The 14,708-nt window shown below is 35.7% G+C and overlaps 1 protein-coding gene across 6 annotated transcripts in view; it reads left to right on the top strand.

Moving 5' to 3' along the window:
* Positions 1-14,708, top strand: part of LOC145685810 (uncharacterized) — a 40,754-nt gene that overhangs the window by 8,219 nt on the left and 17,827 nt on the right. For all 6 annotated transcript variants that reach the window (XM_081758371.1, XM_081758375.1, XM_081758373.1 and 3 more), the window contains 2 exons: positions 2,388-3,212; positions 9,466-9,616. In XM_081758371.1, the coding sequence (XP_081614497.1) occupies positions 2,388-3,212; positions 9,466-9,616 (976 nt within the window). The remainder of the gene's footprint in view (positions 1-2,387; positions 3,213-9,465; positions 9,617-14,708) is intronic.

Below are 14,708 nucleotides of genomic sequence, written 5' to 3'. Positions count from 1 at the left end.
GTGGGGGCACTAGGTCGAAAAAGTGTAACACGCTCTTTCAGGCCAGCCACCCTGAATGAGGTTTTCCTGGGTTTTCTTCATTCACATCAGGCAAATGCCGGGGTGGTACCTAATTTATAGGTCCAGACCGCTTCCTTCCTTCCCTTTCCCCGGATAGTGTGCTCCCTCAAACGTGACGGGCTAAATGGCCTTAGATGCCGAGAGCCTAGAAATCTAAAAGTCCTAAATCCTAATCGAGTTGAGAGAAAGATATTTGCATACATGGTGTGTAAGACATATTTTGCATACAGGATGTCTAACACATTGAGTTTAGGAACTGTAGTATGCCGTATTTCTGGTATCACTTTTTTTTATTAACATTCCAATATAAAAATCAAAACTTAACACACATTTTTTTCGTCCCATTGTAAGCATTTAATCTGCATTAAAGAAAGTGGCGAAAGAAAAAAAACAACGATTTCAAAGTGAAAAATAATAGTTAAGTGTACATATATTGGTCATTTAGCCACTAGAAATGTGTTTGACATTCACACTTATTGCGTAACTACAGTAGAAGGCCTGCTTTAAGTTTTTTAATGGAATAGGCTCACTATGTATGTAATGCAGTCAATCATATGTAGTCTGGTCGACTTACATTTGGCTTGAAAAGTTATCAAATAAAAAGCACACTTAACTTTCGTTGAAACTTAAATTTACAAAATTTAATTGTTAATTCAGTTTTTATAATTTTGAAATTCCAGTATTTCTAGTATGTAAAACAAAATCCAGTATAATTCAAGGACTTCCACTACAGTAGATACCTTGTGATATCTTGATTCGAACTTTGTACTCAGCGCCTAACATAACGACTTTTTAACTCGCGCCCAAACGTCTGGCGCCCAAATGGCTTCGCGCCCAAACGTCCAGTGCCCAAACGGCGGGGCCCAAACGTCCGCGCCCAAACGGCGGCGCCCAAACGTCACGTACCGAGTCAGTCAGGACTACTTCTTTTATATAGAAACATCGGCCTTCGTGGCTAAGCGGTTAGCATACGCGCCTTTGGCATGGGAGAGCCGGGTTTAATTCCCAACAGGATCTCATATGGTTCGGATTGCACGTTAATCAGTAGGTCCACGTCTCATATAGCCTCGCTGCTGAACGGAACGTTAAGCTCAAAATAAACTCAATTTTATATAAAAACATTGTAATAAACGAAAAGTTGGTTTAAAATTGAAAGCATTGTACTTATTCTAATTTCAATGAGAATAATTAGGGGCAGAAGTTTTTCGCAATTTGAAATTACACATTTCGCATTTGAAATTTAAAATTTCGTATTTTGTCGCATTTTGAGATATAAAATTTCTGATTTTGTCGCTAAGTAAATTATTTTACAAGCTTTAATATACAATGCGCGAAATGCAAGGTGTATTGCACTTTTGAATATGGAACTTTTTCTAAGGGTTTATTACACTTCAGCAACATCTCGATAGTCTCATTTATGAACTCAATATTGTCTACTTTTGCCTTTTGCGCATGTGCAAAACCTTCCAGTGTAATTTGTCGCTTCGCACTGCTTGGTCCACATTCAATTCTGTCTCTGTTACGTTTACGTTCTCCCGACTTAATATGTTTTCGTACACTACGTTTCTTTTTCCATTCAGTGCTTGAATTACAAAATTTACACATTAACGTTTGGATATCACTTACGTACAAGTTTTCACTTGCAAATTCATTTGCACGATCTTGTACCGTCCCCTTTTTATTTACCATTTTATAAACTCTTTTAGCGTACGTATTCCACAAAAACACTGAAGTGAGGATTTCTGCTGTTTTAACACGAATCCGAATGTTCCATATTCTACAAATACCGGCTATGAACTTGAAATGGATGTTAGTAGTAATCAGTGTTACCAGTTGCAAAAGGAAAACGTTGCTTGGCAAATTGTACTTTTTATTTCTGTATTTTAACAACTGAAATTGACGTTTTAAAAAATTCGCAATTTTGCGCGTTTTGCGGCATATTTCGCTCAAAATGTCAGTTATCGCATTTTGTCGCGACTTCAAAATGCCTATTTCCTTACTCAATCTGACGTAGTTCGTTGAAAAACCAACTCTAGGCTTTGTTGGAAAACTTTCGCGATTTCGCAACTTGCGAAAAACTCCTGCCCCTAAGAATAATCTGTGAAATCAAATATTTTGTTTCCTTTTCTGTATAATCCAAGACATTTTCGATCTCATTCAACGCGAATTATAGAAATATTCTATATGTATGACACTTTTTTTCTCGTGAGTGGTTAAAGTGTATCTGAGAGTTTTGTCTTTCTTCTCCTATCTGTCAGAATTGAATTGTTCTCACGTTTATTCTAAATGTTAATGTACTGTATAACTTATTTCTTTTTTTTTTAAAGGGCTGAAAAGAGCACAAAAACAGCGAAACCTTCCAAATTGTCAACAGAATCCATGGATAATATTGAAAACGCTAAGGAAAAAGCACAATCTGGTCCAGCAGTTGACTTCCTTTCAGAAGTGCCCGTTAAAAAGTACAAACTCTCCACATTCTCTTCTCCCCTTTTCCGAGTTGATGTAAAAAGCTCAGCACATTCTAGATTATCAAGATTAAAGTTACTGAGTGGTACTGGAGGTGTCAGAAGGGAGGAAGAACCACGATCTAATCACGAAAGTAAAATTGTTTCGAGAATGCCCATTGAAATACCTATACCCCCCAGTTTCACATCTCCTCTTCTCAGAGCAGAGACGTTGACAGTGAAGCAATTGCAGTCAATATCGTCAAAGAACGCAGCTGAAAAGAGTACTGAAAACGCACAGTCCTCACAAAAGTCCTGTAATCAGCTGTCAGCACCGGTGTCAAATGTACAAATGTGTCAAGATAGAACCATATCATCGTTGTTGAACTCGACAGGACAGTGCCAGTGTCAGTGTTGTGCTGTCGCAAAAGGTGTCGTGAAATCTGATAGTGGAGTGAAACCATATAGTATTAGCTCATCATCAATAGCGCCATCAATTCAAAATGTTCGTGGTAGTGAACGTTTGACGAAATGTTCAGGTGAGAGTCAGAGCACTGAGAGGTCTTCCAAAACATCACCTTTATCCGATTTTATGTTGGTTCAAGTTATGTATTATAGGCCCAACGTGAAACAAATCCTCTGGTGTTCATCTGTTGTCTGCAACAAGACAATACGGTACGAATTGGTGGACGAAGGAAAGGCAGTTACGTAAGTAGATTGCACAGATGGAAGTTTTTCTTCCTTCTTTTTTTTTTTTTTTCTTTCTTCTTTACATTTTAAGTGTCATTAAACTATTGACAGCCTCTTAGAACTATGTTATCTTGATAACATGCGAAGTAAGGGTTTATTATATCGGTGGAAAATTAAGTCAAATTTGCAAGCGTTTGGATCTGTAGTGAAGCGGTTGGATCGTAATTTTTAATCTACCCCTTAACTCTAGTATCAACTTTTCAGTTTTTGCCTTGCTACGTTAAGCGAATGAGCTTTAAAAATGTCTTCGGGTAGAACAAAACACTTAAGATATGAATTTCCTAACATTATTCTGATGTTAGGGATGATCCTGTAAAGAATCAGGAAGAAAGTAGAAATAGGAATTTTGAAGAAAGAAATAAAAGTTTCTTTGAACGTGTTAAAAAAGAGAAATAAAATTTGGGAAAATTAAAAAATTATAGATGGTTATGCTTTCGGTTTTCCACGAAATCTTATTTGGGGTGCGTTGCTAGTGGTTTTTAGTAACCTAAACATAGCCAAACTGTACTATACTTCTAATAGTAAAGTATTATGACAAATTAAGACATGATAATTCTAAGCATGAACAAAAGATACAAGTCTCAATGTGTAATTAGTTCATGATTCTGAGTTTGTTATGTGGTGTGACGTGCATGGCAGTTGACAGATCTCAATTAAGCACGTACCTGCTTATTTCCAATTGAAGTGAATGTTCTATAACTTGATCTCTTAGAACACAATATCAGTACAAGTATTTGATATAGTAGAAGTCCACATATGGCTGCTATTTGATAATAAGCGTCACTTTTTCGAACTTTCATAAATATTGACTAAAATGTTTGAAGTTTGAGTTGGTATAATTCCAGTTTCAGAGCGACATAGAGACAACGTACGATGTAAAATCCGGTTACACACCATACCATACCGGAAGTATCTTAAGGTTTAATACTATTATTTTTGCTGAGGTTCTTACCCAAAGCGCCTGTGGTTATGACGTAGAGCCATTGGAATTTGGTCAGACGATGGAAATCTGTCAATGCAAGATTTACATAATTAAGAAGCTCATTCTTCTGCACATAAAACGAATTCACAGACGAGGTTATATAATAATTCTTAACATTTCACAATTGATTTTCTAACATGAAATTAATGTGTAGCAATCGTCATTTGTCATTTCATCTTAATGTGTAGCATCTGTATTCGTTCATCTTCTTGACAAACGATATCAGGGTGTCTATCGGTCACGAAAGTCACGAAATTTAGCTTTTGGGTCACGATTTTTTTTTTTTAACTGTTCAAATGTAAGTACAGATTGGAAAATTTTGTTGTATAAAACGTCAAAGTTCATCACCAAAAATGTCTATGATCAGCTTTAGACCCTACCAAATCGCAAGCAAAATACGTTTCTATCGCATGGATGAAAATTCGGCTTAATTTGCACTCAAATTCGCTCTTGAAAATGTTAGAAAATTTTATGATTTGGTAAAGAAAAGGTCACGAAATTTTACTTTGGGATTTTAGTAGACACCCTGGATATTAAATTTGAAATCAAAGTACAATAAGAATAAAATTTTATAATTGGCTGGTTACAATAATTACACAAAATTATACAGCCATCAATAATAAATAAATAAAATAAAAGTTACGTGCACCGGAGCCCGGGGTATGAATTCAATGTATTTTCTTACACAGAATCCAAATTTCAAAACCCCAGGACGATTGACTTTGTCAATTCCTTTTTATGGACGAAAAACTTGAGCGATTTTGGATAGGAAAGATACACGTAATACAGCTACGAAAAAAAAAAAAAAAAAAGTTAGCGGACCCCAGAGAGTGGTTTTCATGTATTTTGAAAGGTTTTCATGTATTTTGTTACACAGAATCAGTAATGGGTAAATTCCCGGGAAAATTTTGTTCGGAAAAATGGGAATATTCCGGGAATTTATGTACAAGCACAAAGAAAATTACATTCTCTTATTAAATTCGTTCTTACCACAGTACACTTATTACTGTTGTCTCCAGAAGATTCTTTAAAATGTACATTCTAAGTGCTATTTTGTTATTTTACTATAATTATTTGTTATTTAGAGACTACGCATAAATTATGTTTACTTACAATATGTTTCATGCTAGTAAACATTTAGGAAAAACATTTGGTATAGAAAGTCCACATACCTTTACACCGATAAACAATTTAAATTTATATGTAAGTGGATTTTCTTAATTTGACCCTACTACTAATATTATAATCATCTATCTATTAAAATGCTACAATAGCAATTAAAAGCGCCTGAGCTCCAACCTATAACTTTAACTTTCAAATCTTTCATTTACGGTTATGTGTGATTTCACGTTTGACAGAGACAAACATTTTAAATATTTGTATTTTTTTAAATAAATAGTCTAAATTAGTTAACCATATCTTTTACATAAAGTTTATGCATGATATAAAATTATTGTTCAAAGCCTTTGTATTTTAATAAGCCTTCTCTAAAATCAATGCAAGTGAGTTGTGCTTCCATCTTCCGAGTTCTTTTAAACTATGTTTATATGTTTGAGGTCAATCCTTTTGACAATGAGATCTCGGAAACTACAGGCTCTAGAAAGATGACGTTTTCACTGATCGATTGGAAATTTTGCGTAGATTGTCCAGTTCTAATTGAATATTTAAAAAAAAACATGGCCATTATTTCTTTATTACATTTTTAAAGGGTACGCTGGAAGCGTTGAAATAAATAAATAAATAAATTAAAAAAAACTAAAGCATCATATCCTATGCATTTTACATTCCAACACCACAATGTTGTATATTGGGGTTGTATATGTCTCAGGCGTTTGTTCCATGGCCAAATAATAGTGAAAAAGGAAGGATAACCTTTTCTCGAGTCTTAAGATAAATCTTTATTTTTTGAGTGTTTTGCCCAATGAACACCATATATAATTGTATATGCAATGTATTTGCTTATTACATACTGCATGCAAGAAGAAAGAAAACACTGGTCATACATGAATTTGAAACTCCAACCAGAAATAGGCTCAAATCTTGCAAACGGTGCGAGATATTGAGAAAAAATAATCGAAAAAAATCTCCCCTTTATGATACCCCTTGCCGATTTTTTTTTAAAATCAAGTCGTCTTTCACTTGTGTCTGTAAAGGGACATGTACATATGTTGTGAGGAATGAGAAGGAGATTTATGCTCATATGCTATTGATGCGCTGTGTAGAGAGCGTAGGTTCAGCTAGTATTAAATTTTAAAATGTTATAAACAAATTAGGTTGGTAACTGCTAGAAAACATAGGTAGTCTCTCGAGAAATTCGTAAGGTTACCAGTGTATGGGATGGCATATATAAAGAATGTTGAGTTGAGGTACAGTGTGCTTTGTTACTGTGTTCTTACTGTGTATTATTAAATCTCTAATTTAAGAAGATAGGCTGTTTCGAACAGTATTTATGGTGTTACAAAAATTCTCCAATAACGCTTGGTATCTGAATACGTACGTAAAAGGAAGCAAACAAATCCTAATTAACACTGATCCGGAAACACCAGTACTAATGAAACATCCTGAGAAGCAACCCTAATTTTGATATGTAGAAATTACATTTTAAATGTATATGTATTTACAAATACAGAGATTCCTTTATTCAATATCTGATTCTTCCTCAGTGTGTGAAATGCGAGTCAGAGACAGCGGAAAGACCGACATCTATTACTGACGATGGTTCCGGGTGTATTGACAGTACTTCACCTCTAGCTCTACAGAATTTCTATATTACTTTACAAACTGGTTCCTTTTAATCATTTATAAATTAGTGCTTTGCTACTATCGAGTGCAAATGGAAATGGAAATTTAAAAAATCATATTAATTAGTTATATAAAATATTTATACAATCAACGAATTTCATTTTTTTAACCTCCAAATTATTTAAAACCTAGAAGTAAATAATAATAAATGAAAATGAAGTAATTACTCATATTTTTCTGATAATTTGGAAAATAAAGTAAAGAAATGGAAATAAATTCCTTCCCGAGAATTTACATGGCAGGGAAAAAACCCGGGAATATTCCCATGTTTTTATTTTCCTTCCCACCGGGAATATTCTGACTGCCCATCACTACACAGAATACAAATTTCGAAACCCTAGTACGATTGAGCGTGTCAGTTTTGTTTTATTGGCGAAGAACGTGTGTCCTCCCTATCCAGAATCGCTCAAATTTGTCGCCCCAAACAAAAAATTGACACGGTCAATCGCCCTAGGGTTTCGAAATTTGGATTCTGTGTGACAAAATACATCGAATCTGTACCATGAAGTCCGCTGTACATTTTTTTTTTTTTTTTTTTTTTTTTTTTTTGTGCAGCTGTGTTACGTGTATCCTCCCTATCCAAAATCGCTCAGGTTTTTTGCCCATAACAAAAAATTGAAACAATTGGTCTTCCTGGGGTTTTAATATTTGGATTCTGTGTAACAAAATACATCCAATCCATACCCTGAGGCCCGGTGCGTAGAACTTCTATTTTTCTGGGTGGCTGTGTTATTTATTTAATATGTAATTACTTCCATAATTATTTAAAACATTCTGCTTCTCTTATCTCCTTTTATTTCAGCTCCACACTAACCCGTATTTTATTCGAAGAATTCCGCAGCCATAAAAAACATCTCTAGCTAACACATTCATGGAGTCTGCTTTCACAAATCTGCCTTCCGTAATTATATAATACTAGCCCTTCTATGTCGCACATTATCCATGTCGGGCAAAGGCAGACGTTTGCGGTTGACACTTCTAACATGGACCAATTAAATTGCGTCTTTCTGATGTCTCCAAATATTGAACAGTGGTTGAATAAATACAAGGTTGGCGGAAAGTAACTCCCAAGTTTTAAGTTTTTATTTCTGGTTAAGTAATGAACTTTATACTGTTTGTAATGTCTAAAGCATATAATTAATTATGCTTTTCCAGATCCTCTGAGATTCCAGAGATAGATGGTCGATTGGGCACTTGGGGAGGAAGCTAGAACTGCAGCAAGATATGAGGTGTGTTGTTAATCTGTGACTCAAGGGCAACGGGAGTAGAGAGCTCATCATGGAAGACATTCTGTTCTCGATGCACAAACAGTAAAAAATATCACAGAAAATTAATGACTACCGGTAATGTCATGGACATCAGGGGATCTGAGATGCTTTCGACTGCAGGATCTGAGAAAAAGGTGGATGCAGTGAGTGACATGTTTCAGCGAAGCTCTACAAAATCCACAAAGCAGGTTGCAAGAGAGAGTGCTTATGCTGTGCGTGCTGTTCTCCCCTAAGAGTTACATTGCATTCATTACAACCCTCATTCCGATAATTTTATCCGGCGTATTAAATATTGTGATACGATGCTTACATGGCATGAAGAGTATCCATAACTGTTTCAAAACAATATTTGAAGTAATGAAGCTTTGTTTTATAGGGGAGTTTCATTCACCTTTACACTAGCAATTATTGGTCAAATATTGATTCCAAAGAGAGAATTGAAAGAATGCAAAATAAACCTGAAGTAACAGTATAGTTCTGATTAACGTCTTCTCGTGTTATTGGTCTATCTGTTGAAAATGATCACTGAACGTTACTTGGACATGCTGGTGAACGTTGTATGACCTACAGATTTGAATGAGACTAGCCACGTAAACTGGTGTGTGTACAAAATAGTACTCCCCTCATTTTTGCCTTGAATATTAAAAACTGGCTCAATGAGCCCTTTCGAGGACTTGGATGGTCCAAAGGGGTCCACAGAATGGCAGCAAGAAATCCAAACCTAAGCCTGTGATTTCTTTTTGTGGAGGTGAACCAAAGGAGAAGTATATTGCAACAAACCTCAGACATTTGACGAACTTGAAAACCGTCAGGTCATAACCAGAGGCCCTTCTGAATTGTTTGGGGGGTGGGGGTCATAGAACACCTATCTGTCCATTTAAGAAAATGTGTAGCAAATACTGGAGCATACATTGAATTGTGATTGTGGGGGAGATAGTGGGATACAATAGGACAATGTGAGGAAAAATTTATGGTTATACGTTCAACAGTTGAGGAGGTAGAAATATTTTAAAATAGGCAATTACTTTTCACTCACCCTTTTAAGGCATTCATATCAATGCGTAAAATTGATTGTTTGATTCATATTGATATTAAATCTGTATTGTAGTGGAAATTCACACTGAGAATTGTAATTATTATTATTATTTGTAATTTGCAGGTGTAATTTCTACATAGAAGACCACCTATTGTGTTCAGCTACACATACAAAGACGAACGAAACTAAACAGAGGGTAGTGGAGAACAAAGCAAAAGATACGGTAGCGGAGAAAGCTATCAACATTATTAGAGCACAGTGTCCTACGCTGCGTGTAAGTACTAGAACCCTGTTTTAAATACAGATGCTTATCAGTTTAATGGAACCACCTGGAGTTGGAAACACGTCAGATGTCTGGGTTGGCAACGGTCCGACGGCGACTAAATTACTGGGTTGGTGGTGGTGTCAGGGTAAACAGTTCGTAAGGACCAGTAGAACAGTCTGCAATGAAGGGAGCAGGCGGTGATAGTGTAAATTGAGCAGTGTCTCTGATTTCCAAAGAGGGCAAATTGTGGCAAGTGTGTTGGGTGTATCGCGAGGAACATTGTCCAAGGCAGTGTTGCCATATAGGGCTACAAGTAGCGGATTGGGCGATTTTTTAAGTGCCTTGCTACCAAAATTTCAAATTCGGCGAGACGATACTTTTTGAGCTACTTTTAATTATCAACAGACTGCAACTTTTAAGAATACGCTACTTTTTTATTTTCATATATGAAATCACAAAGTGACTGTTTAGTATCCTATTCAGATTAAATAATAATTTTACTGAAACTATCATGTTCTATACTAATTGAATCCTTGTACTTTTTAATCTCCAAATCTGACAACACTAGACTTTTGTTGAGTTTACGATGTTGTAGTATCATTGACCGTATTGCTATTTCAGTTAATGCCTAGATCTAATACTTATACGGAACCATGTCAACGTGAACATAGCAAATTCAATTGTATTACTGTATTATCATATTAACATAATGAGTAAGTGGAGTTACAGTTTAAAAAAAAAATCAAAATTAATTACTTCCAGATAGATTTAATCAAATGAATTAAAGAAGTGAGAGAAAGCATACTGTAAACGTTGTAAAGTATATTTCAGAGGCCCACAAAACTGACTTAAGCAAAACTTCTTCTTGGAAATCAGAAAGGTCGCCATTTTATACTATCACCGTTTGCCCAGTTTGTTGCATATTGTAGTTCTGACGTAGTATGTGGTTTGATCTAACATACCATCACCAATCATCCCAAACTGCGGTCGCCATTTCGCCGTTGCCAACCCAGACATCTGACGAATTTCGAACTCCAGGTTGTGCTTTTGCGTTTTTTTTTCTTTTTTTTTAGATGCTTCCATTAAATAAGTATCTGTATAAGGTATAAAGTTTAAGAGAAATTAAGTTTTTGGAAACGTAAATGACGTTAGGTGATACATTAACTTTGTAGAACAGATAGATTAATGTATGTATAAAGTATAACACTAAAATTTAATAGAATTTGATCGATAAAATCAATTTTCCAAATTTTTCACCTGGATGCGACATACGTGTATATAAAATTACGCACCTAAACTACAAATTAAAAATCATATCTGATTAATATGACTGGGACCATAAACTAATGGAAACACCTGAAGAAAATGCAATTTAGCTGATTAATATGGCCTAGGACCACTATTACCGTGCAGAACAGTTCTGACATGTCGTGGAATGGAGGCATGCAAGTCGTGAATGATTTCCGCTCCAAAACTGACCACAGCCATTCAATAATGTTGAAATCTGAGGATTCAGCGGGGCCAAGGAAAGTATTGGCGTTCATTCTGAAGTCCATGAAACCACATATCCTCCCCATTGATTTAGCGGCAAGTACCTTTGGTGCATGGGATCCCGCGTTCGATTCACGGTGGAAGATCCTTGAAACTTAAACGCAGTATGATGGTTCGGGTTTCACCGTACACTCTAACTTCACTGCTTCATATAACCTCTATGTTAAAAAGGGACGCTAACTCCTATCAACCAATGGAACCGCACTACAGTTCCAGCAGTGTGAATTGGCCTGATAAATCTTAAAATATTGGGTCGATGCAAGTTCGTGTGGTTTTCTTTTGGGTTGGCAACAATGCGGCGTGAAGCGATTGTTTATCTTTATTCCGTTGTTTTACCGTAGTTTGGAGTTTGTGTGTTGTGAAACACAGGTTTTCTGATTGTAAACGTATTATTGTATATATTTCAGACAAACTAATATGGAATGTCAAGTTGAGAAAAGTGATCATTTCTGTCACATTTTACTCTTCGAGTTTAACCGAAGATCCAGTGCAGCAGAAGCTGCGAGAACAATTTGTGCAGTGTACGGGAATGAAGCGATTGCTAAAAGAACAGCACCGAAAAGCTTCTCTTGACCAATGGGTAATAGATGTCGTCCAGTCAAAATCAAAACAGTTCTACAGGCGAGGCATTGAACTGCTACCTAAACGTTGGCAGAAGGTCATAGATAGTGGAGGTGAATACATCACTGAGTGATTGAGAGTTAATGTGAGTGACACTAAAATGTATGCAATGTATTGTTACACTCGTAGAATATATTAATGTTATGTCTGTGTTGTATTTGTATTTAAATTAACAGAACAGCAAAATAAAAATAAAATATAAAAACCGCACGAACTTATGCATCGACTCAATATTTCGCCATTGGTCGGAAAAAAGGGGGCCATGGTGACTTAGTGGTAGAGCGTTCACCTCTGGTGACTGGGGTCCTTGGTTCTATCTCAGCTCGCGCCAAGTGATTTTTGTGGTGGACAACCACCGTGTGCGTGGTTTTTCTCAGGGTTCTCCCATTTTCTTCATTCCACCATTTCATTCATTTCTTATCTTCACCGTCTTCTTTAGCCTAAATAACAGTGGGACCTACAGCTTAAAGATTTCATTTTGGGGGGGGGGGGGGTCGAGAAAATCTGGAGCATAGGATGTACGTGGTCACGTAAAATGCATAATTACTGGTAGTGTTGGGTCGTATGATTGTAAATACAGGACCTGGGAAATGGCGACGCATAGCATCATAGAGTAACTGCCATATTTTATGGAGACAATTTCGTAGCGTCTGCTATACATAAGCATAGTGTATTGATGGAAATACGGTGCAAGAGGGCTCATCGGATCATATTACGCGTTTCCGATTTATGTTCCATATTCTCGACACCATTTGCTTCGTATTAAAGCGCTTTTGTCGCTATTCAGCAGTTTGTAGATTGCAACTTAAACGCGGGTATTCAGGTTATATAACTCACATTGGACTGTGATTGTCGTAATTCTATTTTATGAATAACATATAGTAAAAATGTTTCTGCAATATAAAACCATCGTATATAATAAATATTTGTGTTAGTTTGCCGTTCGCGTATTATGATTTATATGTTACCAGTTATTAATATGCCAGTTACAAAACACCATGGCACATTCTTGTTTCTTTTCTCTTTTTCACCTGCGACGCTAGATGGAGATAAAATCGTCCGTACTTTTATCACCTTCTAAATTATTCATCGCGGCTTTGGAAAATTCAAGAGCGCTAGTAAAACTCCAACTGACCAAAGCTATATATATAATGTAAGATTATATATTTGTGTTACAGTTTCGCTTGTGTAACATAACCTTCCTCAGACACATTATGAGAGAAATATCCAACTTTGACACTTATATACAATCTGAATGCAAGACACACCCACTTTCTTTTTACAAAACATAAAGTTTTAATTGGCTCTAAAAAGTAAACTTTTAATTAATGTAGTCACTTTTTCTTTTTGCGCACCTGTTATGAAAATTTTAATTAGGTGTTTGTCACTTACATTTTCTATTCGCTATTGCCCATCTGCTGTTCTGCATAGTACACCTGCTCCAACAGCTCGTGTTGATCCTTTTAATTCTTTCTTTCTATTTTGTCTATTATTATTTTCCATAATTCATCTATCACAAGTCCACTAGACCAAGTCGTCAACTACTTCTTCCCATATTTTTTAATCCACTGGGCTTCTTTCCACTTTCTTATTACACTCCTTTTCTCCCTTTCTAATCCTTTTATTCCTTCCCAATCTATCTCATATCCTGTTTCTTTAATGTGCTCATATATTGCTTTGTTCTCTCTTTTTAGTCTGGCATCGTTTTTATGTTGTTTTATCCTTTGTCCTAATCACTTTCCTGTTTCCCCTATGTACTTCATATCACACTCTTTACAGTTACCCTGGTACACTACTCCTTCCTCTTCTGATCTTATCACCTTTTCTTTATTCTTTCTTTTCTCTCTCACGAAGTCTATTACCCTCTTTCCTCCTTTCCTGTAAATTTTAACCCCTTCCTTCCTCAACAGGTTCTTCAGGATCTCCGTTTTCTCGCCTAAACTTTCAATACCAAACCATCCTTTTTCTTCTTTCTCTTCCTCTTTTTCTTTCTTCTAAATCTTCTCTTCTGTATCCGTTTCCTTTTAACAACTGGCACAGTATTTGTTAAAATTGTGTTAAAATAATTGACGAAGAAAAAGGGATTAGGTTAGAAATGGAGATAGAAGAGAAGAAAATCAATTTCATGGACATGACTGTAGAGAAAATAGAAAAATTTGAAACGAGATGGTACAGGAAAGAATGCGATGCCGGGATATACTACCACAAGAGGAGTGACGTAGACAGGGAAACTAAGAAGAATTTTATACAGAACATGAAAAAAAGAATAGAAATGATAGATAGCAACGAAGAAAGAAGGAAAAAAGACATAGAAATAGCGTGCCAGTTGTTAAAGGGAAATACACTATGTAGAATAGCAGATGGGCAATAGCGAATAAAAAGTGTAAGTGACAAACACCTAATTAAGATTTTCATAACAGGTGAAAAAAAAGAAAAGAAAAAGTGACTACTGTAATTAAAAATTTGCTTTTTAGAGCCAATTAAAAGTTTACGTTTTGTAAATGAAAGTGGGTGTGTCTTGTATTCAGATTGTATATAAGCTGTCAAAATTGGATATTTCTCTCATAATGTGTCTGAGGAAGGCTATGTTGCATAGCCGAAACTGTAACACAAATATATAATCTTAAAATGTATATACTGCTTTGATCAGTTGGAGTTTTACTAGCAATTTTGTCACCTCTATAAGCAGAAGAACAAAAGCGCCCCTATCGCGCTTTTAGACATAGCTACATTCATACTGCTAATGAATACTGACCAACAAAGGACGGAGCGAGAGAAATATTTGTTCTGTTGTATTTTCCTTTCATTTTTTACAATTTGGAATATGAATTCGATCGTTATTTGTTGTAAATCTCTTAGAAGGTAAAGAATTTGAATACATCCTGAGAAAACAAAGTATATTCATAGGTCAATATATGTGTCTCGGACT

This window comes from Thermobia domestica, chromosome 5 (genome assembly GCF_964235325.1).
Source record: "Thermobia domestica chromosome 5, izTheDome1.hap1.1, whole genome shotgun sequence".
In the NCBI taxonomy this organism is placed as follows: Eukaryota; Metazoa; Arthropoda; class Insecta; order Zygentoma; family Lepismatidae; genus Thermobia; species Thermobia domestica.
The sequence above is the reverse complement of the archived record's forward strand: the minus strand, read 5'-3'. Positions and strand labels throughout refer to the sequence as shown.